Source organism: Trachemys scripta, chromosome 5 (genome assembly GCF_013100865.1).
Source record: "Trachemys scripta elegans isolate TJP31775 chromosome 5, CAS_Tse_1.0, whole genome shotgun sequence".
Lineage (NCBI taxonomy): Eukaryota > Metazoa > Chordata > Testudines > Emydidae > Trachemys > Trachemys scripta.
Genome location: NC_048302.1, coordinates 96420596 through 96447938, shown reverse-complemented (window position 1 = coordinate 96447938; position 27343 = coordinate 96420596). Strand labels below are relative to the sequence as shown.

Here is a 27343-nt window from a genome sequence, read left to right as displayed (position 1 = left end):
TTTTGTATAGTACAAACAAAACCCAGAAATGTTCAAACAGACAGCTCGACTTTGGGCACATGTGTATGCTGGAGCACCAGTTTCTAGTCCAGAATACACCAAAAAAATAGAAAACCTTTGTGCTATGGGCTTTGATAGGGTAAGTATGTGTGTGTATATATGTGTACTTTTTTCTTTTCTTTACAAGTTAGGAGCAGGGCAGCCATATATGTAATATGAGATATAGTTCAAATTATTATAAAAGGTTTGTTACTTTCATAGCATCAGTAAATCTGATCACTTTATTTTGCTGACTGTTGTTCTTCTTGGTGGTGATTGGATGTTTAACATACTTTATTAGTACATAAGACATTGTAATTTAGTAATTTTCATTTTATAATTAAATGAATAGATTTTTCTAAGCTTTTAATGGTAAAAATTTTCAGTTGAGACTGTATCGACTGGTAATTTAGCAATTATAGACCTTGATAAATGTGTAAAGTCTTCAGTCTGACCTTCAGTGCTACAGCTGGGTTTATGTGAAGAGCAGCTTTACACCCTGAAAAATTTCACTTCCTTTATTTTGTCTTCACAGAATGCAGTAATAGTGGCCTTGTCTTCAAAATCATGGGATGTAGAGACTGCAACAGAATTACTTCTGAGTAACTGAGCCATGTAAAGAGCTGCTTCTGTAGTCCAGCTTTCCCTTTCTGAGGAGCATCACCATCTGTTATTTTTAGGATTCTATATAGATTCTCTTTTAAAACTGGCACTCTTGCCTGACGATGCTATCTAAGCACTATTGGAGACTGAAAAACCGCTCTGTAAATAAAGCTAATTAAACGTCTGTGTAAATTTAAAAGGGGAAATACTTTAATTTTTTCTTACTAAATATTGTAAAAATTCTTTGAGCTCAGCTAAAACAGCAGGGGGGAAAACATGCCTACTTTAGTGTTTAGCAGTGTGACCAAGCCTAGCAGGAATTTGCTTCAGGATTTTGATTTAATTATTCGGATAACATTTTTGAGTGTCAAAGTCATCAAAATTGTTGGTGTCACTCATCACAGCTATCTTACTGTTTTTAACATGGATCCTATGTGCCTGTGGATTGACCTATATTTGCATGCTTGTACTTTACTAGACATTTTAGATAGGGTAGCTGAAGAGAGCACCATTTAAGTACTTGAATGTTCTTGTTAACTTTTTTCCTGAAAGCCGTTTCAAGATTTACCCAAAGTTCAAAATGGTGACCTGTTCAGAACCTCTTTCTTAGTCAGGTGACTGGGAAATCTGCTTATCTGCCCTCCCCAACAACACAAACCTAAAATATCATTCTGGATTCCTTTCCATAATCGGTGGGTCTGCCATTAACAGTAGCTTAGTTGCCACTTTAAATAGTATATTTTCAATAACCAGTAAATGTGTTTAACCATCATACTTGCTACACAATCATATAAAGGTTTGGTATGTTTGGACATAGCACAAAAAAGTGGCGCTGCTTTTTGTGTGTGTGTGTGTGTGTGTGTGTGTGTGTGTGTAATATAGAAGTCAGAACTCCTTCAATAAATTTGGATAATATGAACTCACTGGATTTGGGGGAAGAACAACAGATTCTCTAGTATACTGAGAATTAAAAAAAAAAATATATTGAAATTTTTTTCTTCGAGTACTTGCTATGATGCAATCAGCTGTTTTTTGCAACAGCTTTCTAGCTTTATTTTGAGCTTCAGTATAAGGATTGCTTACCAGGTACTTTAAAAATTCACTCGTTTGCATTTTTCCCTAGTTGATACATGGAGGCTGTGTTGGTATTTTTACTGTACATACTTCAAATGCACATAGAAGTAGAAGTGTGTTCTCAGTTTAACTTTCTTTTGGATTGATGTTTCTGATAAACGAAAACTGAAATTACCTTCGCTTGTACATACTCAGTCTTTCTATTCGTATTAAAATTACATTTCATCCTGAGTTTAAAAGCTTGAAAATTATTAGTTTGCAACTTCAAACACTAGTACATCCATCTAAAGAAAGTTGTATGGATACGGTTGGATACTTCTGAAAATGCATCAGACATGAAACTTTCAGCTAAAATAGAGAGAAAAGAAACTGAGTAGAGACTGGGGATTGTGGATGATAGTGTACCATAAAAGGCGGCTTTTCCGTGACTATCTTCTCTTAAGCAATAGTCTAACCAGCGTATATTCATTTTGCTTGAACTATAAAATGAGCTGTAAGTGTCATACTTCATAGAAGATCAGGTTTGTAAATGATACTGGCAGCAACGGGGAATATTATTAAACTGTTTGTTAAATATCTGGAGCAAAGTAGACGGGGGAACAGAACTAGAAAATAGAGATGGAAAAGACCTAACTAATGCAGGGTTACTCCCTGCAGTATTCTATCTGTGTTCATACTTTAAAAACACTTGCAGGACACAGACAGTAAATTTTTAACTCATATCCGTGCAATACTAAACCCAGTTGCTATAGTCTTTCTGTACTGCTTTCTAAGGTTTTATTCATTGATCATATTTCTTGAATTTTCTTGCAGTAGTGTAAGTCATTTTCAGAGATGCCAAAGGAAGCAAGATTTTTTTGTCTTTCCTTGATATTTATTTATTTTTGTTAACAATTAAAAAGCTGCTACTGCTCAACTGGTTTGTTAGGTTATAGCTAGAAACAGTAGAAAATTATGGCAATTTTGCCATTTGTGTTAAAATCTCAAGTTACTGTCTTTTTCTGTTATGTAGCTTGATAAGAACATTTTGATCATATCATTTACATGTTTTTACCCTGGTGGTAATTGTAAATGGCTGACTACTTCTTTCCCTTGTTCTTTGCTGCTATTTATTTATCAAAGGGAGGAACTTGGAAATCATTAGGGGACATAAAACTTAATAATGATAGGTTCTGGACCTGTCATTTTGATTATAGGATTAGTCTCTTAGAGACAACTGTGAGCACATTTCAAATGATAACCAGAGCAAAGTTTTCCAAACATATAAGGGAGGGGAGGGGGTGGGTGGTGAGAGAAGAAAAAAGGGGGGATTGCTGTACTTCATCACTGAAACAATTCCCCATCCTGCATTTTCTCCTGCTATTTCCTTCACCCAGTACCTCATTTTCTTTGTGGTATTGCAAAACTGTCCTCCTAATACAGTTCTGTTCAGATGCCAGTGTGTCCTTTCTTTCCACTCTCCCCTCCCATGGAATTAGTAACTAAGGCTAGGTCCACACTACCCGCCTGATTCGGCGGGTAGAGATCGATCTTCTGGGATCGATTTATTGCGTCTCATCTGGACGTGATAAATCGATCCCAGAAGTGCTCCCCTGTCGACTGCAGAACTCCTGCTCGCTGAGAGGAGGAAGCGCTGTCGACGGGGGAGCTTGCCTGCACCCGCAGTAAGTAAACTTAGTTTGATCTAGGAAATGTCGACTTCAGCTACGCTATTCTTGTAGCTGAAGTGGCGTTTCCTAGAACGATCCCCCACGCCAGTGTGGACCAAGCCTAAGGTACTTGACTCAGTGCCAGCTCAGATGCTAGTAGCAAGGCAGTGTCTTGAGCTGGATGGGGAAGGAGAAGTGACCCAATATTAAGCAAACATTCATAACTTCAGGTCCCTATGAATTTGAATCCTTTGTAAGGAACATTTTTCTATTCTTAGGTAACTATCAGAGTTGAATATAAGGTTATGTTGTACCAGATTAGTGTAACTGCAGCCAGGGCTGAACCCTAGGAATCTCTTACTGTTTGGGTGTTTAACATAGTGACTTTGTAAAGACTAAATTGTAGTTCAGTTTTTTATGACTGAACATCTCTATATTCAGGGCCCTGTGCATTCATGACTGTGGCATTGCTATACAATCTACTCCTGCTGCAGATTTGTGCAGCACATTTACACTTAGTTTAAAAACATCTAGGCATTATGGCTACTAATAGTTTCCAAATGTAAATTGATGCTTTGTTGTCTTCCTTAGTCTGCAAGCAGACAGCTTAAAACAATAACTGTGATGTCTGAACAGTCCCATTTATCTCAATAGGTATTAATGCTGTAACTTAGTGACTATCTAAATGTCAGCTAAATTTCACTGATGAACATTTTAGCAGCAATATCTAGTTAATGTGGTTTATCAATTGTTCTTGGATATTGTTGTTGGTGGTGAACAAGAAATTCCAGTCTCTTCTTGCCCCCCACAAATTTTAAAATAGCCTCTGACCTTATTTGGAGGCAAAGAAAAGTTGCCTTTCCTCTTGCCAATAGCTTTAATTCCCTCATGGGTGCCAAAAGTTCCATTTATATCCTATCTAGTTGCCAAAAACTCGACAACTTCTAAGTTCTCAATATGACAAACTGATATATATATTGGGAAATTAAAACTTATGTACAATATAAAATTGATTTAATATAAAAGGGACACTACTGCTGTTACACCACATTTAAGTAAAAGGCTCCATTTTCTGATTTACCTGAATTTGCCACAAATTTCCAGTCCCAGAGTACTGCCCAAATTAGGGGCCTTATAGCAGAATTTAGGTCCAGCTTGTCACACAGTACATGGGGCCTTGACTATAATCAGTCAGGCAGTATTTATTTATGGAATTAGGTACTACAAATTTTGTTGGACATAAGTTTTTTCCCCTGATTTCCATTGTATTTAACTTTTCTTTCAAATAAATTAGGATTGGGAACACTGATGTATGCATTTTGGGTCTGAAAGAGAAATTAATTAGCCAAAAAGAGACTTATCTTGAAACAGCAGATCTACATTATGTGATGTGGATAATGGAAACACTTAAACTATGCAAAATTAACCTTCATAAAACAGCTGGAAGTCAGGCCTGCCACGTGAGAGAGTACAGATCATTTATTTAACTGAAAACAAATGTGATTTCAAGTAAGAGCTCTTGTTTACTGTGGTGGCTGTGTACCATTAATGTGAAGAGGTCAGCTTTCAGAGCAAGGGGAGGCTTCACTGTGTGCATGCCCACTGCTTGCTTCCTGTGGAAGCAACAAACAGAGCCTGGCTTATTGTTGGAGACAGGCCCAGGAGGGGCTAATGTTAAATAAAATATTTTAGCAGTGAAAGTAAGTATTAACACCTGTTCAAAGGGGACAAATGGGACCAGGACTACGCTTGCTATATTTTGAATAGCTAGATGGTTGTGATGTTAGAGTGGAAGGGCTTCTCTACACAGACATTTAGTTCTCAGCAAGCTGGGGTACAAAGATATCCCATACTAACAGTTCCTTACTGTGCTTTGAGTTACTTCAGTTTCAAAGCAGCATAGCTCCAAGTACTGTAAGGAACTGTTAGTACAGGATATACTTTATATTCCAGCTTGCTGAGAACTAAATGTTTGTGGAGAGAAAGCTGAAGACTCTTAATGGATGTGCTCATGGATGGTTTTGTAGAACATGTGAGAGCAATTGGCTAAGCAGAGGATAGTTAAGAATTTTCATTTTTTCCTTGCTTTTTACTGCAGCATGACCTAAAGCTTTTCTGGGAAGAGCATGTAGATGTTTTCACTGTTAATAGCCTAATTTTCCAACTGTTGCTTTGAAGACAGACAAATGATAAACCCTTTTGTCACCAATTAGATTGCTGATCCATATTAAACATATTTCAGTAAAAACATATATGATGATCTTCCCACTTTTACAGCTTCATCAGCTGATTCATCATTAGATGTGCAAGGTATATGTTGCTTCTCATTTGGTTATTTCAACTATAATGGTCTGTAGGCAACCTCAGCAACTTTACTTTTCAGATTTGTTACCAATGGGCCAATTGTTGCAAATCATTTGCACTGTACTGTGATGTTCCCTCTTCACGTGCTGGGGGGCAGTATAAAAAATAGCTAGCCAATTGCTTATGAGGCTGAACCATTCACTGAAACTGTAAGTTGAAATACCTAACTCTCAGATGAGGAAATGTACTATGAAAGTGCTATATTATCCCTCTTACAATTTGCAACAGCTGCTCATGCTGAAGGAGGCTGTTATCCTAGGAATCTGATTTCAACTGTTGAAGAATCCCACTTGTCAGATACCTTTTCCATCTCAAATTTTGATTTTTTTTTTTTTTTAAAGTTAACAATAAAGAATACTGGAGGAGGTTTGTTACTGAGCATTTAACTTCCTGTAAAGGCTGAGTGGGAATGGGCTGGAATGAAGCATCAGTGTTTTTTGTCTTGAGAATAAAAACTACACAACACTTTTGTACACAAATGATTTTTTAAATAAATACACATTTTAAAAGATGTTGATTTTCACTGGGAATGCTTAACAATAAATGCATGTTTCCCTGAAAACAGTTTTCATCTGATTTTCTGGTAACACTTCTTCCTCAATCTGAGATGGACTGGGAGGCAGTGCACCACGTAAAGAGGGAGAATGAAGTTCAAGGTAACTTTGATGTTGAACAAGAAATGTGTAAGCCTTTAAGAAAGATAAGTCTGTGTAAGGTGGTGAAAACAAGATCAGGAAAAATGCATGTACACTCCAGCTAGGACCTGATGAAGCCTAGAATAATATAGCTGTGGTAACTACGTTTTTGACTTTCCTGCAACCATTCCATTAAAAACAGTGATGGCACATTGTTCTGGAGGAACGATATAGCTAACTTCTCAAAAAACACTTTTCTGGGCTTTTTCCAACAGACGTACAACTAAACCATGGATTAGTAGTAATCATCTTATAGGTGGGTGGTTCAGTTTGGGTAAGCTGTATTCAGTTCTGTACATGGAAAAATGTGACAGGACCTCCACTAGCTAAAACCATCCTCTACCTATGGATGTTAAATAGATGAAGGGCTGGCTGCTTCATCTTTCAGCTGTATGAAAGATCTGATCAATCTTTTACTTTTCCATTAAAGTATAATAAAACTATTACCAGTTACATAAGAGTTAATTCACAATGCTACCAAGGAGTAAAACAGCCAGCCACTCACAAACATAAAATAGAGCTCTTCCCTTCCCACTAAGTCCGTTCTGCAGCACTGGTATACAAAGGCTAACCTCGTACTAATGAACTCATGTATCTTGATTGTTCACAGAGGTTCCTCTGTTGGTCAGCTGGCTGTTCCTTTGTTTTTGTTATAGCCCCAAAGGTGAAGATGGAATGGGTTGGGTCTTGTAAATTATTTCAAGATTCTGCACCAAGGGCTTGAGTTACTGTAGTGCCAGATTAGTAAAGTAATATTCCAGGAGTCTAATTCAGCTATGTAGTGCAAAGAAGGTTGGCTATACTGTCATATTTGCGTAACTGAACAGGGTAGTAAAGCTGGCATGGAAGGGAAGAGTTTTGGTCCTTGTTGAGTGAAGTGTCTAATGTTCATATGTTACAATCCAATCACAGAGGTAAATGTACCAGTTGCTGGTATTTAGCCATAGCTCTTGCCAAATGTGCTGTAAAGCACACTTCCAGGGTCACTCTCATGCAAGATGCATCTTCTCACTCTTGGAGCTGGATCTGAATTAAGTCATCTTTCATCCACTGGCTGTGCCTGTAGAGAATGGCGGCATTGTTATGCAGAGAGGCATAAGGATAAGGGGACACGGACACCTTCCCCCTTGAAGGAGCAAACAGAACCCATCCCAGTCATGTTGGAGGAAGAACAAGGGTAACATTTTGAAAATCACCTCAGAAATACAGGATCTAAAGTATATTTTCAAAAACAAGAGAGGCACTTAAAAGTCTGAAAGGCAAGGGGACTTGAACTTTTGAAAAACTTATCCTAAGCCATTCTCATACAGTGACCTCTCTCCCCCATCACTTCGAGCTAGACCAGGGCTGAGCAAACTTATTGGCTTGAGGGCCACATCAGGGTTCCAAAACTGTATAGAGGGCCAGATAGGGAAGGCTGTGCCTCCCCTGACCCATCCAACCCCTCTTCCCAAGCTGCTCAGAGCACCAGGACTAGCAACGGTGCACTCTAGAGCACAGTGAGCTGACGGAGAGTGGAGACAGCAGGGGCTAGCCTCCCCAGCCGGGCGCTCAAGGGCCAGATGTGGCCCACAGGCTGTAGTTTGCCCACATCTGAGCTAGACCAATAATTTCCATTTAGGACACCATTTCCAATCCAAGTACTGGTCCAGGCATTATGTAAGGAAGCCTGTTAAAGTAAGTGATTAGACCCAAAGTTTGTTGGAGACAGGAGAAGGATATTCTTTGTGCCTATCCTTTTTATTGTGCAGCATAGTGGAAATTGGCTCTGACAGAGCACACGGATGCTATAGAACAAAAGAACAGCCATACTGAGTCAGACCAAAGGTCCATCTAGCCCAGTATCCTGTCTTCTGACAGTGGCCAGTGCCAGATGTCCTGGAGGGAATGAACAGAACATGTAATCATCAAGTGATCCATCCCCTATCCCTCATTCCCAGCTTCTGGCAACAGAGGCTTGGGCCACCATCCCTGTCCACATACATATTCTGGTAGTTCCTCACACATCCACAGCAAACATGGTCAACAACCTGCTATTGTCGTTTGCCTCTGCTGCTGGGCTGCTCCACATTGGCTGCTCTTTGGTCCTCAGAAGGTTATGCCCATCCTCAATGAGAATTACAAGAACAAAGCTGTATTTAATTTACTGAAGTAGGCCACAGCTACATGCTCATTGTCCTAGCTAGAAAGTCTCTCAATACACTGCTGCTGGTAATCATCAGTCTGTTCAAATAAAGTGGGTATTGAGGTTTATATATAAGATCATACACAAATATTATCCCCATAAGTTATACTTACTGCTTTTGAATGTAAACTGGAAAATGTAGAAATGTTGAACTTTGTACCTATACAACAGTCATGGCAAAATGATGGCTCGTTATAAAGTAGAAATGTAAAAAATACCTACTGGAGGTTAAGCTGTTGATGAACTACAGAATATAGCAAACAATAGAAAGGATAACACCAACTATCATATGGAAACAAATGTCAAATTTTGAAAAGGATCACATTCTATTATAAAAATCAATGCGTCTACTCTATCAAAGCACTTCAAAATATACCCAAAGATTACTAAGGGAAAGTTACTCACAAGTAATTTTGTTTGCCAGAGTCCTCTCTTCTCCCAGCAGTCTGGCTTCACTGACCAGAAGCAAAGAGGCAAAAAAACATTTACCAAGCCTAATTTATAAATACTGATCCTCCCACTCTAATACAGAATAATAGATAAGAGAACAAATGTCAAGCCAAAAGCCTGAAGTGGAGGATGGATGAGGACTATGAGAGAATCATTACCAGTGACTAATCTTCTAGTGTGATCCATCCATCCCCTGTAATTACAGGTAGTGAATGGGGCATGAGCCAAACAAGATGGGCTTACTTTACCCTTTGCACTGGGATCACTTCTCAATCAAACAATGTCAACAGATCAGGATGGATCCAACTAGTAATGCCATATTGAAAGTATGAAAAGATAACTGGGGGCTATCAAATTAAGTTTGTGTTCTGTGCCCTGAAGTTGGCCTGCCTCACAGAAAATGGAGGTAGCGGTTTTGCCAGGTCGTAGACCAATGGGGCATTAATCTAAACTTCTGTGGTCAGGATGGTCTTTGTTACACACTTTGAAGCAAACAAACGTAACTTTTTGAAAACTCCAAATGTGAGAGAAAATTTCATAACTCAACTGAATCCAGGCAGAGACAGTTCCTGTGCTGTAATAGAGACTGGAACACAGAGTGAAAGAAACAACAGGTTAAATAATATGAAACTCTAATTGCATCGCTGGAATAAAACTCAAGGAGGCATCAACTAACCAACTTTGTCTTGGGGGAAAAAAAAAAACACTCCCAGAGGTAAGGGGCATTAGCAGTTCCTGCACTCTCCAAGCTATTGTACCTGCTCTTGGAAAAAGTCTATTTTAAGATAACTTACTGTCTCTTGACAAGTGAGGGTACCTAGAGGTGGGTAGGGTGGGTCCCAAATTCTAGACTACATCCCTGGGATAATGCCTTTGCCCCTGACTAAACCCAACTCCCCCCCCCCCCGCCCGGTGGAGAGGCAGGAGTTAACCCCTCGAATGGATACTGCCATCAACAACAAAGCAAGGGCAAGACCTCAGTCAGTATGAGGGCTGATTCCAGGAGGAGAGCCCTAATGGCAGTTATACATACCATAGTACACCGTACCTACTGTCTAAATATACAGCTGAATGCTCCATGACCTGGGAATCCAACCTCCAGTGTCTCAGTCCTGGACAAAGGTACTTTCCAGCTCCTTTGCCATAGTCTCTGCTGTGAGCTCAGAGTGACGAGTCCTTGTTGCTGGGTTCGTCTCAGCTTCCCAGTTGTGTGCTGTGGCTCCCGTCCATACTGTTCTCTGCCCATTGCTTTTTCTCTTGTAGCACAAAGTGAAACTCCACACAGCCCCAATAGCTTTTTCCAGCCATCATCCCTCTGCCAGCTGACTGGCCAAAAGCCAAGCAAGTGGTCACGGTCCAAGTCTTTCTTTTGGAGTGACATCCCTCCCCTCCGGTGGGAGTCAGCCTACCATGAGTTGCTTGTCTTTGTTCTGGAGAGAGAGTCCTTCTGTCCACTGCAGAACATGCAGTCAATACTGGACCCAATAACAGTGGGAGGTGGGCTGGTGCTAGGACCTTAGGGGGAACATGCCCTCCCCACCTCTAGACAATCAGAGCTTTTCAGGAAGGCGCTTCACAGATCCTATCTAAGGTAGTTTGTAGTTTCAGAAGCTAGAAGGAGGTTCTACTTGCCCTTGGAAACAAAGGATAGCTCCAACTTGACGCATCTTTGCTTGGTGTTCAGGTCTCTGCAAAAGAAGGGAACAAAGAATTACTTAAAAAGCAACAGAGGGTCCTGTGGCACCTTTGAGACTAACAGAAGTACTGGGAGCATAAGCTTTCGTGGGTAAGAACCTCACTTCTTCAGATGCAAGTAATGGAAATCTCTAGAGGCAGGTATATATCAGTGTGGAGATAACGAGGTTAGTTCAATCAGGGAGGGTGAGGTGCTCTGCTAGCAGTTGAGGTGTGAACACCAAGGGAGGAGAAACTGTTTCTGTAGTTGGATAGCCATTCACAGTCTTTGTTTAATCCTGATCTGATGGTGTCAAATTTGCAAATGAACTGGAGCTCAGCAGTTTCTCTTTGGAGTCTGGTCCTGAAGTTTTTTTGCTGTAAGATGGCAACCTTTACATCTGCTATTGTGTGGCCAGGGAGGTTGAAGTGTTCTCCTACAGGTTTTTGTATATTGCCATTCCTGATATCTGACTTGTGTCCATTTATCCTCTTGCGTAGTGACTGTCCAGTTTGGCCAATGTACATAGCAGAGGGGCATTGCTGGCATATGATGGCATATATAACATTAGTGGACGTGCAGGTGAATGAGCCGGTGATGTTGTAGCTGATCTGGTTAGGTCCAGTGATGGTGTTGCTGGTGTAGATATGTGGGCAGAGTTGGCATCGAGGTTTGTTGCATGGGTTGGTTCCTTCTTGCCATTGGGTCATCTTACAAATTACCAGTTTCCCTGAAGTACTTAGAAACTCCGCTGTTCATACTTGTATAGAATAAAGTTCTTAGGCAGTTGCCAACCAGGCTATATGCTGTAGGACTGTAATCCTAACCGACAGACTAGACAACTTTGACATAATGCATGGATGGGCAAAGTCCAAATCTACACTGTTGGGCTCTGTGAATGGGATGGAGGACTCCCTTTCCAAGGAAGACTTGAAGTAGGGAATAGGTTCCAGAAGCTACAAAGTCCAGACTGACCTGAATGAGGAGGCAGAAACAGGAACGAGAACAAGACGTCTCAGCCTGAAGTGCCCTTGTGAGAAGTCCAAAATTGAAATCCGTTTGAAATGCAGGGTCCAGCTACAGCGAAGGGCAGACTCCCTCCTCAAGCAGAGGGGCTGAAATGAGGCTCAGAGTTGGAATCCTCCCCTTCCTCCATCTTATTCAAGAAGATAAACTAAAGCTGACGAAAAAAACAAAGGGGAAAGCAGCTATCCCCAGGAACTTAACTCCCTATGACCAAGAGACTGAGCACTGCTCATCGGACAATGTGTAACTGCTTGTGACAGGGAGTGAAGTGTTTTGTTTTATTAACATTTGTAGCGTGACCTACTGGAAAGGAAAAATGGGGGACACCAGGTCCTAAAATGCAAGCTAGAATAGTTTAAAACTTGCAGAAGAGCCAGAAAGACACACACACACACACTGTTCTTCTAAATGTATAGCAGGAAACTGGGCAGGAGGAGCTGGGGAAGACAGTAGTCAGAAGCTGTGCAGTGAAGCAGAGACGGAGTAGCTTCAGGGATAATACTGGTTTCCTTATTCAAATCAAATTCCTTGTTCATTGTTTTGAGGCTAGGGACTCCGTTCCCCAGATAGAATCCTTGCAATTAGACTGATGGCACAGTAGCACCAGAGGTAATGTGCACCTGCAGAATTAGGTCATACACATACAGAGTGAGAAAGAGAGGGTGGACAGCGGAATTGTTCTAGAACCAGAGGGACAATGGTGTATCTCCCTGCATAGCCTGCCTGAGAGCCCCTCACCTCAATAGATCCTTCTGGAATCTGATTTGAGTGACACAGTACCAGGCTACACAACCACAAAAGAAAACCAAGCCCTGCTCTATGTACTTCCCCTCTTTTGTTTTTGGAAGCACCATGCTTCCCCAGCTTAGGTTTCTGAATGCTGAGCAGAATCTCTGTCCCTGCCCTGCAAGGGGGCGGGGGGGTGTATTTCTCACCATCATGAAGGCTGCTGCCTTACCTCTCTCAGCACACTTCTTCTGGTGCTGCATGATGTTGCTATGAACTGAATATGCTCTTGACCTACTGGAAACCAAAGAAAAATTACACATGGAGGCATGATCTTCAAAGAAAAAAGATAATTTGGAACAACCTCTTGTATTACTAGACTAACTTGATCAGCCCAGTAGCTGACTATAAAGTCTTCCCACTAGGTAAAAAGGCTCCTAAACCACCACATTTTCAAATGAGTTGGTGTTGCCAGATGAAAATTTAAATTGACCTGTTTGTACTGCATGACTGAGGATAACTTTTAAGGCTCCAGATGATTGAAAGGAACAAATGAGAGAATGTTTCCTAGCCACCCACAAAACCTAAAGAATCAGCCAATTAGCAGATATCACCCACTTGGGGTTTAGCCAGTTTTCTAAGATTCAATACATTAGTCAAATGTAAACACTTAGCTGCCTTACCTTAGGATTCCTGAAAACCACCACTGAAATCTAAAGCAACACCACGGTACAAAGGGAAATTACTACTTGTGACTTTAACCACAGACGCTAGCTCAAAACAACTTAACAATTTTTGCATTCTTAAACTAGTCTGTTCCAACATTCAGTAGAGGACATAGAGGGGAACATGCACATGACAAATTTAACATTTTGTTTTTCTAAAAGTTGATCTATAAAGGGCTAAAAACTCACTCTGCCAAAATAAATAAGACCTTTCAAATGTTCAGGAATCTGCACATGTACAAACAAAACAAAAAACAAAACCAATCCCCAAATCAGCTTTGCATGATAACATCTGTTTTAGCCTTTGGTCAAGAAAGAGAAAAATTTACTTTCGAAAAGATTACATGTGTGCAAAAGAAGGAATTTTTTTGTGAGGGGGAGTAAAATAAAATAGGGTTTACGATGGGCTTTTTCTTTCAACTTTAACTCAGAATCACTACGGTGTTTTTTATCCAACTCAAGATACACAAAGTATTTCAAACATCGCAAGAACTGCAACCACACTGAGTGAAATATGGCAGCTACTTCGTGCACACCAACACTATCAGTCATCTAATGAAGTATTAACATTACTAATGAGATGAATTAGCAACAATCTGGCATAAAGTGAAAGTGGTTTTAGATACCTGTGGCAAAAGGTGTGAGATGGAAGTGTGTGCACATCTGCATTTGTAGATACATGATATGGTTTCCTTTGGGACAGTGATACTCGGACCTCAGGGGTTCAGGAGCCAAATTAGCATTACCCAAAAGAGCCACGGTAGTGTGAATTCATTGTTTCATTCACACACACACATTCTCACAGCAAAATGATTGACCAAATATTATTTTATCAACTACAGTTGGTTAACAATATAGTAAAAGCAACTTATTGGTTAATAATTTAGACTAGTTATTTAAATCACAGTGTTTTAATATGTGCTGCAAAGAGCGAGAGGAGACACATTACAGATCAACTTGTGGCTTTCAAGCCTCAATCTGAGCATCACTTCTTTAGAAGATGCAGCATACATTTGGGAATCTAATCGGGCAAATATTAGAGTTTTTACTGACTAAGAATAAGATAATCAAATAGATCTTCCATAGGCAAGAGTCAAGTCTACACCTATATACAGACTAAGGCCTCTGAATCCCCACAGAATTAGAGCCCTAAATTCCCACCCACCCCCACCCACAAGGCTTTTGAAAGGTCAGTTTTCATTGCAGAAGATCTTGAGGGAAGCAGTGGAATGACATTAAAAAGGCTTCTGTATCCCATGGTCTCAAACGTCCCCTCAGATATAAAGAACTATAGCTTTGTACAAAAGTTACAAAATCTATTATCCGGTATGCCTATCAAATTGCCCCTTTTAAAGCATAGACCTGTTCAGTAGTACCACTGAGTCCATTCCACCAGTGAAAGAGTAGGAACGGATTTTATTCCATGTATTTCTGACACCAAAGAAAGGAGATTTAAGACCCTGTCTGGGTTTCAGAAATTTCAGTCAGTACTTAGCCAATAAAAAGGTCAAAGTGGGAGCAATTCTGCTTCTTTGGAAGGGAGGTGACTGGCCATTTTTTCTTCTGCATTCTGTAAGGTCTAGATTCCTGATTGGGTAACAGCATTATTTTTTGCTGTGTCCCATTTTGTCTGTCATCTGCAGTTTAAAAAATGGTTTGTGATATCAACAGAGAATGTGAGTGAACTTGTTCTTCTATCTGGACAGTTGGCAGAGGAAAGAGTACAACTTGGAAAGGAGTGAAGGTTTTGCATAACTACCAAGTTTCATGGAGCTCCATGTGACACTTTATTTAAATGAGCTAGTTTGCATATTTTCCATATTGCCATATACCAATAAACTATCTTTTTAAAAATTGTGTGGATTAATGCTGTTAAAAGGTGTTGGCCTGAGAGCTGCAATGAATGAAGCCCTCTGTTTATCCACATGACAGCAGCAGGGTAAAGAATGATTACTTACCCAAGAGTAACTGTGGTTCTTTTAAATATTTGTTGTCTACATGAATTCCAATCCAGGTGTGCATGGCCAGCAGTGTCTGCTGGGGCAATACCTGCATCCCAGATGTCTTCACAAATCTCCATATGAGATCTTAAAGGTGGAACAGGCCCAACTGTCCCTCAGTTCCTTCGCAATACAGAATCCCATTGGAGTAGGACTTGTAGCAGGAAGAAGGTCGGGTCGTGGAACCCATGTGGACAATACATCTTGAAGAACCAGTTATTATAAGGTAACCATTCTTTCTTCTGTGAGTGATTGTCCACATGGATTCTGCTCTTCGTGACTAACAAGCAGTTGTCTGCCTGCATGGAGGTGGGTACTAGGAGTCCTATTTAAACAATGATTGCAGGACAGCCTTATTTCAGGAATAGGCATTCTTCACACAGGCAGCAGAGGCAGCTTGAGCTCTAGTGGAATGAACTTTAATGTGATTACATGGAACTAACCTGGCAAACTCCTCTATACACAGCTGTCAATCTCTGTGAGGACACTGCCTGACCTTTAACCCTTTCAGCAAAGGCCACAAACAGTATAGGTGCGTTCCTCCATTTTTGTACCATTAAGGTAATTTAATAATGCTCTGACTGCATTGAGTGTGTTTAAAATTTAGCTTCCCCCTGGGGGTGAGTGGGGCTGGAGAAAAAAATGGTAGTTGAATGAATTGGTTCATATGGAACTCTGAAACAATTCTGGGAAGTAACCTGGGATAAGGTTTGTCCATAAGTGTCCTATTGAAACACTATTTAAGGGGAACCTGCCATGAGGGACTGAATCTCCCCTACCCTTTGAGCTGATGTAACAGTTACTACAAAGGCAGTCTTAACTGATATGTGGTATAGGGAACATGTTACATTGGGACCTTGCACTCTCATTCAGGAGGTATTTGCTCCAGATTCTCCTGGCTTGTTCACATATAATTCTGATGTGACAGTTCAACATTAACAGATTTTATGTCTGAACAGTGGATTAACTGTAGCGTTGCTAGAACAATTGCCCTGAGCTCCAATCTGTTGCTGCTGTAGGGGGATTTTTGTGATGACCATGAGCCCTGTAAAGATGTACTAAAATCTCTTGATGATGTTACAAAAAGGTGCTTATCAGGGAGGACTCCACCATGCCAGATTTTTTCCAACTTTTTTTTGTTAGAGAGCAGTAATGTCTCTAGATTTCTCTGTGGCAGTTCCTATTAAAAGATCGGGAATTTCTGTATAGGCTTGCAGGGGGTATTTGCACAGCAATCACATCCTGTGGGGTACCCATATTATGAATGAATAACCCATCAAGTCCTGACTCTGGTGATCTCTCTCGGGAGAGGAAGCCTGCCTTTGTAAATTATTTTTACTGCTCCCATGTGTTATGGGGACTAAACAGGTATGAAGCTGCTTATTTTGTGACTTACTATGAAGCTGTGATTTGACAGTGCACAGACTAGTTCCTCATTGAACTTGCCTTCTCAGGATGTCATTAGGTATTAGAAACAGCCAAGTCTCCCTTGTCTTGTGGAATGCCATCAGTATCTTGGGTGGATTCTTGTGATGGTTGTACTTGAGAAGCAGGTGAGACCAGGAGGAATACCTCTCACTTCTGCCATAAAAATGCTCTGGACCTTTATTGGTCATATCTTTGGGAGAAAATTTCCTCTCCTCAGCTATGAAAGTGTCTTTAATACAGGTTGCTGTGGTAGCATCCTCCTTCAACACCAAGACAGACAGCTTTGTTCCTTTGAAAGGTATCAAACTTAACATATTGCCTATTGAGGTGACTGCTTTACAAAGCACTTCAAACCTCAAGACTGTCACCCAAAGAGATATGGCAGAAGAAAATAACAGGGTCAAGAATCAAGACCTGATTACGGATGCTACAGACCAACCACCTGGATTTACCATGTCATGTAAGATATGGATCACAGCGAACTGCATTAGGACCTCACACAGGTCTTGCAATTACTACATAAAAGGAAAATGAAGGACAGCCAGATATGCGAATGTGGAGAAGATATCCAAACCATGGAACAGCTAGTGAACTGCTGCCCTCTAAGATCATTCTCCAGAGAGACAGCCTTGATTAATTCTATGTCACTGGAAGCCACAGAGTGGACATCAACCTTTAATACTGCCATTCAAGTTGCCATATGAAAGAAGAGGACAAATGCCACAAAAGGGTGTACTATTCAATTCCTTAGTGGAAGTTGTGGTCAATAAGTACCACTTACAGAGTTTGACCTCTTCACTTCCCATAGGAATTTCTAAAGAACTATGATTCTACATGTGTTCGGGGAAAAAAACATTGAGTCTTCTGGGTGGGAAGTCAGACACAGGAATTTTCCAGTCCCCTTAGAAAATGTGTGACACACACACACTGGTAAACTGCCACTTACCACACCCCTCCACCCACCCCTTCCCCTAAAAAAGGTGAGTGAGAAGGAATGAGAAGTAGTTTTCCTTTTGTACTTAAGCTTTTCAAAGATATCTGAATTTCCCTTCGTCCTCCATCTTTGAAACTTTTGACTTGGATATCTGCTCCCAATTCTCCAATTGGTGTCATCCATACTGAATGGGGAGGGAGGCTGACAAGTGCACCGCTTGAAGTGGAGCTGAGGTATAACCTACTGTTGGCCAGGGAGACTGGAAAGAAAAGGATTCTAGCTTTCTCCTCTAAGGCAGTCATGAACCATTTGAACACAGAAGCAAGAGAAAGTAAGCTTTTTATTCTTTAGAGATAAGGGGGTAAGTAAGTCAAAACTCCCCCAATTATGCTTACCGGTACATGTCATCGTTGTACTCTGAAGTAAAGAGCTGCAGTCTGTTTCTAGCTGTGTCTCTGTGAATGCCAGTGGTTGGAGCCGGAATAGAAAATTAATTCTTTTTGTGGATCACTTTGCGTAGAAGACAATCATCCTTCACCAGCGTGGGGGACAATACTAGGTTTGAAAGAGGAAGCTGTTGCAGCTTCAATGATTTTGCTATGAAAGTATTCCTGGCTGTAGCAAAGAAGTGGAAAACCAAGTCCCGTCACATTTGGTCCCAGAGAATATAACATGGGATTTTTTACGTTTTAAAATAAATTTCTAAAGGCTCTTCAGGAAAAAAAAAAAATTGCTGATGTATCTCAAGGAAAAAAACACAACACTGAGGCTACCCTCAATAAATCCGAGGCTATAACAGTTAAGAGATCTTCAATAAATACTTGACAAAAGTTCAAGATTAGAGAAAATCAGGAACAAAACGGCAATTGCTTGATCAACAATCAAGTAAAACTTAGCTTACTGTGTACAACTGTAAATTCAAAGTTAATTTACAAAAATGTTCCCTTGACATATTATTCCAACACACTGAGTTTGCGAGTGGCTGTATACATTTACACTGAGCAAAAAGAACAGAGAAGTTTTAATCATCCATTTTCTAAAATCTCTAAACTTTTCAGACTAATCATTTTGATTTACACATTTATAAAAGTACAGAAAGTTCTGATTCCAAATAACTGTAAAAGGGACACTATAAGAGACTGTAGTTTATAACCAAAATCTAGGTTTTGTAATTTTTTTTTTAAAAAGTGTCCAAAACCTACTTGTTATAGAAATGTTTTAAATTGTAAACAAAAAGTCATCCAAAAGAGTTTATTTGAACTTTAGAATAAGAACCCGGGTAAAACTGACTTACGTGTCAAAAGTAAACAGTATGTATGCTGAAGAGTAGAACAGATTTCTAAAATTCTTTCAGTATCTCTTGATACAGGATAAATAAATGTTTAACTATTATATGACTTTTAACTTGACAATGTCCCTTTAATATAATATGTTTATAAGACACTTTTAATGCCAGAGATTCTCATATTGCTCTAGAAGCCCTAAGATGTAGCTATTGCTCTGTGTGAAGATAAACACAAAATTTTATCCACCAACGAAGCACTGCCACTCTGGGACTAGAAAAAGATAATAGTTTAACAACATACAGCAACACTTCACCAATTTAGGACAGAAAGCATTCCTCAACCAGTGCATCAATAGCAAAGAATATATTGTATATCTAGCTCTTATACTGTGTTTTTTCATAAGTAAATCTCAAAACACTTACAAAAGAAGTAACACTACCCTCATTTTACAAATGGGGAAACTGAGGCACAGAGGTGTGCTGCGACTTCCTCAAGGTCACCCAGCAGGCCAATGGCAGAACCAGGAATAGAGCCCAGTTCTCCTGAGTTGCAGTCCAGTGCTTATCCTCTAGGCAGGAAAAATGAATTTACAAAAAACAAATCAAACAGTCTTTTCAGATGCAAATTTACTACCTACTTGCCAGCACACAGCCTATTTGCTCAAATGCAATGTTACTGTGTACAGATACACAATAATTATATTTAGGGGGAATGAAAAAAGGACCACCATATGACACCTAGAAGCGTTTATTTTATGCAACAAACTTAAATATGATCACGTGTACATAAAAGTGTACACTGTATCTATGCTGAACGATGCCAGGAAACATAATATTGATGCAACAGTCTTCTAAAATAAACATTAAAAATGAGCCTGGACAGGAAGACAAAATGCAAAACAGACTTACTTCCAATCAGCACAATGCTTAAAATTGAGAGCAATCCTAAACATTTCCAACTTTCCTTACAAAGCTGCCAAAGTCCAACTATTTTTAAAAATTGACTTTTTTACATCAATAATAAAAATCTGGTGACAAACATTATAAAATCAAATGCTGGACTGTCTTTACTCCCTTAAAATTTCGAATATTCCAACAGAACTGCTGGAGTAAAAACACTTAAAAGTGATATATGTTTTTATAAAACAAACATCAATATGTACATTTATTGCAAATTATATTAAACTAAAATGGAGGAAAAATTAAAAAATGAAATGTCTACTTGCAAATCAATAATAATTTTAAGTGATTATTTTCCCACTCTGATAAAAATCAGAAAGCAACATTTATAAAATTGCCACCACATGACTTTTCATAGCAGGGAACTGAAATCTGTACATCTTATTTTTGCAGAAAAGTAGGCAGGCGGAAAGAATTATACATAAAACAGTCTCCAAAAGTAAAGCAAAGAAATTTTTCTTGTGATTTTCCTCTACTCTTGTTTCCATTCAGTAGACTTCTACTTTTTCTTGTGAAACATGGGAATAAACTGGCTCTAAAATCACAAATTTTTGATGTCAGTAAAAGGACTTCCTTTGACTTTCTTTAAAAAAAAAAATGCAGCATGAAAATTAATGGAGTAAAACACTTTTAAACTCCAGATATGCAGAAACTGGAACCAAGTGTTAAGCAATTTGCTTAATTATTGACTTTTCATAAAAAAAAGTCTCTGGGGAAATAAGTACAGATGCTTTTAGCCTCTTTCTCAAGAGTTTCTGCTTTACATTTCCATTAGAAGGATTAAATTTCATGTAAAAGGGAAGCATAGTTTTCCTTCTGTTTTCAGAGCTGAAAGCTGTGTGTTTTGAAGTAATTTCAGTTCCTGTACAGGAAATTTCAGAATCTTAGTTTTTGCAGAAGCTTGGAGCTTGCCTTTATTTGGCTTTCATTTCCTCCCTTTTCGAGTAAGCTTTCTTTTTACCTTATAGAGGAGAAAAGAAAAGAAGAGTTAAATATTTGGGTAAAGAAAATTCAGTTACTTCTGAACCATAAAAGCCACCCTCACCAATGCGTACATTTAAGTTTCAACAATATGCTTGACTCTTCACTTGTGCTTCTAATCTTCCAGCACTATATTGTATCTCTTTCTGAACTAGCTCAGCATGGTTCAATAAGTCTGCATTTCCCTACTGGGTATTTTCATGGTTTAACCAAAAGTTGTGATACAGAAACCTGAATGAAGATAGATATATTCTTTAATTTCTATAATTGAATAGCATTTTCTCTTGTTGAATCAGACTGAATAAATGCAGCAGAATGGGGAGAGTAACTTAAAACAAATGCTTTAAGAATTCAAGCCTATTCACTGAACTCTTATCTAAAAGCAATTAACCCAGCAAATACTTTTTCTGATATCCACAAATAATTACTTATAGTCTAAAAAGCTAAGATTTTGTGATATGTCTCACACTCAAAGGTGATTTTTATAGCAGGAAAATGGGATTCCTTGCTTCTCTACTGCACAAACTACAATAAAAATATAAAATAGCCCTGTATAAATCCCTGCTGCACCTTAAGGAAGCCTCCCTCTGCTAGCTCTGTATCCTCATTGTCTTCCTGGCTGCTCTCACAGGCTTTAAAAAGATCCATATCATTTGATGAATATCCTGGACTTGATTCTATCTCCAAGAGTGAATCTCCATCACTTCCCAGCATCTGGCTTCTGAAAAATGTTAACACTGTTTTGACATTCCTTTAGGAATCGCTGAGTTTATACATACTGCATGGCTTGTTTAAGTATGTACAAAATTAAATACCACAGAATTTCAAGGAAAAGTGTAAAATACAGATTCTTTTTGACTGTATGCTAATATGACCCTTTGTGGGTTTGGGAGCCTATTATCTGTATCAGTCTTGCTGTGAGATGGGAAGGCTGGGGAAGATCTCATTCTGTCCTATATAAACAGAATTTAGTTGAAAACTAGAAACGAGAGTCTCAGTCGGCAATCCCTTCACTTCCTAGGTTGATGCCGTCACAGACATGATTTCCTCTATTCTGATATGACATCTCATATCAATAATGATTACAATCATGCCCAGGTGATTTTTGGACTGCTTTCAAGATGCAGCCTCTTCCTTATTAAAAATTAATTTCTTGCTCTATTTTTTCCACTTTTAAATTATTTTTAATCTATGATCTCTGCAAGCTCTTTAAAAAGAGCTTGTTGTGTAAATTACTAACAGACCTACTCAAATACTTATTTCAGGTTAAGTTGAGGGTTTTTTGAGCACATTAATTTACTTGGCATGTTTTTGCATTTTAAAGGTTCTCACATTTAAAACATGTTTGGAGATAGGCATCCAAGGTTGTGCTAAGCCAATTCTTCAGATTTTTTGACTGTCTAGTTCTGGTGTATGAAGTTGGGTTTCAAATGTAAAGACCATTCAGTGAATGCATAAATCAAAGCATGTATACAGAGAATGAAAAAGGGCTCTACCAAAGACTAATAGCTGAATGCACAGTTTCAATTTCTGTTATCCATTTGCTTTTTTATATTTTTAGACAGGTGATTGTTTCAAGAAAGGACATGGAGTAAACAAGCATCAAACCCCAAATGTTTTTTTAAAAATTATTTCATTCATCAAAGATACAGTGCTTTTAACTTTTGTTAGTCAACTGACCAGAGCAGGGTCCTGAGTTAGAGCACATGTATATTTGCATTAGTAAATGGAGTGAAAAATCCCAACTCCAACACTCTTAGCTCTTTGACATAGTGATGCTGATGATGCCAATGGAAGCACCACATTCAAGAAATAATATTGTACAAAAAGAGGATATGGTTTCTCATCTGATATACCAGATTCAGTGATCTGAACCTTGTTCTCATAGCATATACATAGGTTTAGTCTTGAGATACACCAGGAAAAAATATATTTCACAATGCAATGTGCTGAACCATGATGCTGGTTATTAGTAAATGTTTTGGTTAGAGTGTTTAACCATTTGTTGAACACATTACTTCTAAAGCTCAGGATATATCTTGGAGGTAGGAAAGATGCTATTTTTACCTTTGTAGATCAATTTGTCTCTGTGCTGGTGCTGCTTTTTTTGCTATGTCTTGCTGTTTTGGTGCTTTGGCATTACCTGCCTCTAAACCCCCTGAACTCTCTTGACTGACTGCTGCCCTTTTCCTTCCCCTGCCAGATGGTTTATTTGTTTCATCATTTTTTACTGTGGTGCCCTGAGATTCAGACTTTGGTGGACGCCCTCTCCTAGGTTTGGGAGGGGCTGGTGGTCCTGATTCATCTGCTTTTTTTTCTTCTGTTTTTTGATGAATGTTTTCTGATCCAGCTGCCACTGCCGTTCTTTTTTTTCCACGTTCGGTGCTAATGTTTCCTTGTGTAGCCTGATCAGAATGAATCTCCTGGAAAAGAAAAGAAAAATTCCTACTTAGCAAAAACAAGATCCCCAAAAGCCAAGCTGTAACTGTTATCTACCTCAGACAAAAGCATAAATTTCTGAAGCAGATATGCAACAAATCATACAAACACCCACCCAGCGGGTAGGCTTGGTTCTAGTGAAAAAACATACCATAGTTTGGCATAGTTTGCTTGCAATAAATTTAATACATGAAACTTATAATGTATGATACAATGCACTTTCTTTCAGTCTCAGAGTACCTTCTTTGTATTTTGAAAGTAACTAAGATCATGGTAGGACTATAACACTCTCACTTCTCACCATGGCCCTACAAAGCATGCTCCTTCACAGGCTCTTTGCCCATCAATAGGAGATCTACTAGAGGGGCAGTAAGCAATGTCTCCAGTGAAACAAGACTTTAGTGCAGCAAAAAGGGGGTTTACTTTAGTAGATGGATTTCTGAGCCCAACCTCCAGTAAAGCTGTGATAGTAGTAGTAGTAATAAAATACAATAAAATAAATAAAATCCCTTCCAGAACCCACTCCATGACAAAAAAATAGGTTTTGGGGAAGTGAGGGGGATGGAAACTGGAAATGCGGGGAATCTCCCATCCTCACATGTTTTGCCAAGTTCACTAGGAACAAGGAGCAATGCCTGTGTGCATGTGGGGATGTTTCTTCTCTTACATATGGCAGGGCTGTGCAATGGATCCATGGGTGAAGGGGAGAGGTGGTGAGTGGCCATCTAATCAGTGGCCTCTGGAACAGTTGCCAGCACTTCTCCAGCAAATCTCACATGGAGGAGGAGAGAGGAGTATTCAAGGAGCATACTTAAGATGATGACTGTTAACATCATGGCTCTACCATGGCAACAGACCCAGTGAAATTATTTACATTATTTCCTCTGTACCTTGAAAACCTGTAGTTATTCATATGGGTAAAAATACAAGTAGAGCTGAATGGTCCCTGTAGCTGGGGCCATTTTTAGCAGATAGCTTATGAATAGAACACACAAGTCTGAACTTCAGATTATCAAAAATATTGTGATGGTTTTGCGTCTCCTTATTTATGCAGTACAAGTACTATTAATTACTCAATACCAGAGATAAAAAGAAAAATTACTCTGATGCCACCAGAACTTAAAATGGCACCTATAAAAGAACTTCATCGCCAAGTTCATAATTCTGCCACCATCTCTTTACTTTCTACTAAGTAATACAGATTATATGTTTTTGTGAATCTGTCACATATTAATATAACATTTTGAGTTTGCCAAGGGCTGTATACACTAGTTCATCTACAAAAGTTGTAAACACGCAATTGGTTAAAAAAAAGGTTGTTCATCAGGAATGTACCTTAGATGCTTGTAAAATAACCATTATTAAAAGGCTGAATTATTGCTGTTTTAGGAAACAGACTCGGTCTATGGTTCAGCCAATCAGAAATCAGCATTTAATTATTTTTAAATCAGAGCAACCATCTGGCTGTTTGCTGGGCTGACATTGCTTCCATTTGATATTAATTTGGCATCATGAAATATCTGCTAGTCTTTACTTTGCTACAGAGCAGTGGTTTTCAATCTTTTTTCATTTGCAGACCCCTAAAAAATTTTGAATTGAGGTGCAGATCCCTTTGGAAATCTGCAGACCCCAGGTTGAAAACCACTGCTATAGAGTAATAAAACTCATAAACCCATATATTTCCAAGGGTTTTTCAGACACATGAAAACAGTGCTAATTTCCCTGCCTCCTTTTTTTAAAGAATGAAAAATTAAAAGGTTTTTGTTTAGCTATTTAAAAAATGTATATATGGCATTTATCAAAGTGGCACCTGATCATCTCATGTAATTTAAAACACATCCATTAAAACCATTCATCATAAGATAGATGCGGTGTCTGAAACTAGGATTTCTCTCTTGTTAGACGTTCCATTATTACTTTAAAAATGGCTAAAAAAACTTCATGGTAAGAGTCTTTTCTATTTTTTCCTGGGTGTTTTTTTTTTTTTTTTTTTTAAATAGTCTCATATGAGGCATTTTGGTAGTGCCTGGGAAGAACTTTAATTTTCTATATTTTGGTCATAATGGTTATATATAAGTTGTTCTTGAAAGCGCCCTAAAAACTGCTAAGTAACAATAATTATATATATAATGTATATTATATAGGGAAATAATTCAGCATGATTACAAATGATTCAAAATGTATTACCAGAAAGAAAGGGTAGAGATTAAACAGATTCTATAAAATGCACGTGTGAAAAAAAACATATACATCTTGGGAACTATTTTTCCCCTTAGGCAATATTTTATTCGTAGTGACCTTTGAGCTAGTCACTATTGGTATAATTTGGGTAATCCTAGTTAGTTTTCCTTAGCAGTCAAGAGCTACATAACTGGAACATTTTAAGGTCAAGCAATGGGAGCACTGGGAATGGAATTCAGGTATTCTTGGCTATAAACCTACTCTTCCCTCCTCACACTTGTGTGTGGATGCAGGCTTCCTAGTATATGTTTCTGTAAAATACATTCCTTACAGGTTAGGAAGCTAACTTTCAGTTGGTGTAGATCACCTCAATTAAAAAAATAGACATGTGGACACAGGATCACAAACTGTCTTTAATAACTAAATTATCTTGAAGTTCTCACCAGGGCCAACAGCTTAGAATAAATTTGGTGTTCCCTTGAGCAAGACATCTTGGAATCATGATGAAGCAAATGAGTAAGGGTTGAGATTTCCAAATCCAGCTATTTAATTTAGCTACACAACTCCCTGTGATTTCAATGGGAGCGGTGTACCTAAATACCGTATAGCTTTGAAAATCTCAACCAAAGACATTTTTTCAAAAAGTGGGAACATTTACTTTTTTGAACTGTCATGTCTCCCATATGCCTTGTCCAATTTGTCTCAACTTTACAGAAAAATTCCACCCTGACAAAAAACTTACGATTGTGAAATTTCAGAAAGATTGTTTTCAGTTTTGGAGAAGGTGCGGGTAGGATGTCATAAATGATCTTACATGACAGTATCTTCAACCTTGTCTACATAAAGATTAGCCTCCTTCCACAATATGCACTTGAAATGCCTGCTTTCATCTTTACCTAAATATTTACTTGACAGACTGGATGAATATATGTATTACATCATAAAATTAGCACTATCCATTCCCTTCTCAATAATTACAAAAACGTAGTACTGATGTTGGTGTCACTAGGCATAGCTACCAGGTAACTCGGGAGAGTGGAAGGCCAAAAGTGCCGATGAAGCTCTTCTGCTCTGGGCCTACCTGAACCACAGTGACTCCATCTTGTGAACTCTCACCTACTTCTATGCTAACTGCTTACATGCTGAAGCAGAAATGTAAGGGTCAGCTTTTCTAGCAGGCAGCTGCTGTAAACAGACCTTGCAAGGCCAAAAGATAAGCAGACGAATGGGAACTTTTCTAATTGTAACTGCTACAGAAGGGAGGGGTGGGAGGGGTAAGAGGGAGTAACAGAACAAAGGCTTACACAGAAACAGTTTGAAGTATAAAAGGTAAAAGTTGTTTGTATTTGTTGCACTGGATTTGAGACATGCTGGTCTCCTAGTGCCATTTCAGAGCTCTGAAATAAACTTGGCTTGCTTTCTCCCCTCGGTGTCTTTATTGGTGCCAAGCACACCGGGCAACGAACCCGTTTGCCATCTCGGGGCCCAGTTCTGGGCAGGCAACACTGACCTTAGATTTTTTTTAAAAAAATTATTCTATGAGAAAGGTTTTTTTTTCTTTAAAAAAAGCTCAAGGAAATAAAATATTTAAAAAAATCAAAGTTTAAATGCTATTTTGGTTGTGGCACAATGCAGTAGATACAAAGAAATGTAATGCTGGGAAGAATACTCTTTACTTAACTCTTGTGCTGTTGTGCATATTCCTTTCTCCTCTCAAGAATCGCTAATTGTGATTTTATTAAACTGAGTGCAATCTCTGACCACATATTTAACAGATCAAGCAGATCTATCAAATGTAAATAGTCAAACACACTGGATATAACCTTAACTTAAAATATTAAAACAGTGAACAAACTGAAAAAAAAAAAAAGATGGGAAACAGGAAGGTTCCATTGTACTCCCTTCCACTCCCCCATTGGTATTT

At 38.9% G+C, this 27343-nt stretch overlaps 2 protein-coding genes and 1 long non-coding RNA gene across 5 annotated transcripts in view; 1 reads left to right on the top strand and 2 right to left on the bottom strand.

The window, feature by feature from the left end:
• Nucleotides 1-1944, top strand: part of UBE2K (ubiquitin conjugating enzyme E2 K) — a 58479-nt gene extending 56535 nt beyond the window's left edge. Inside the window, exons 6-7 of the mRNA XM_034771609.1 lie at nt 11-139; nt 575-1944. Coding sequence (XP_034627500.1) covers nt 11-139; nt 575-649 — 204 coding nt within the window. The 3' untranslated portion in view covers nt 650-1944. The remainder of the gene's footprint in view (nt 1-10; nt 140-574) is intronic.
• Nucleotides 1945-9984: 8040 nt separating this feature from the next.
• On the bottom strand, nt 9985-13464 carry LOC117878100. The gene is made up of 3 exons (XR_004645886.1): nt 13170-13464; nt 12719-12783; nt 9985-10747 (listed from the first exon to the last, which is right to left on the bottom strand). It is a non-coding gene; the product is annotated as an uncharacterized LOC117878100 (long non-coding RNA).
• Nucleotides 13465-19590: 6126 nt separating this feature from the next.
• Nucleotides 19591-27343, bottom strand: part of PDS5A (PDS5 cohesin associated factor A) — a 174483-nt gene continuing 166730 nt past the window's right edge. For 2 of the 3 annotated variants that reach the window (XM_034771311.1, XM_034771312.1), the window contains exons 32-33: nt 22867-23222; nt 21216-21520 (exon numbers count right to left, since the gene is read on the bottom strand). In XM_034771311.1, coding sequence (XP_034627202.1) covers nt 21325-21520; nt 22867-23222 — 552 coding nt within the window. In that variant the 3' untranslated portion in view covers nt 21216-21324. Of the gene's footprint in view, nt 20780-21215; nt 21521-22866; nt 23223-27343 lie in introns of those variants that run through there. The other variant, XM_034771313.1, reaches the window with a different exon arrangement.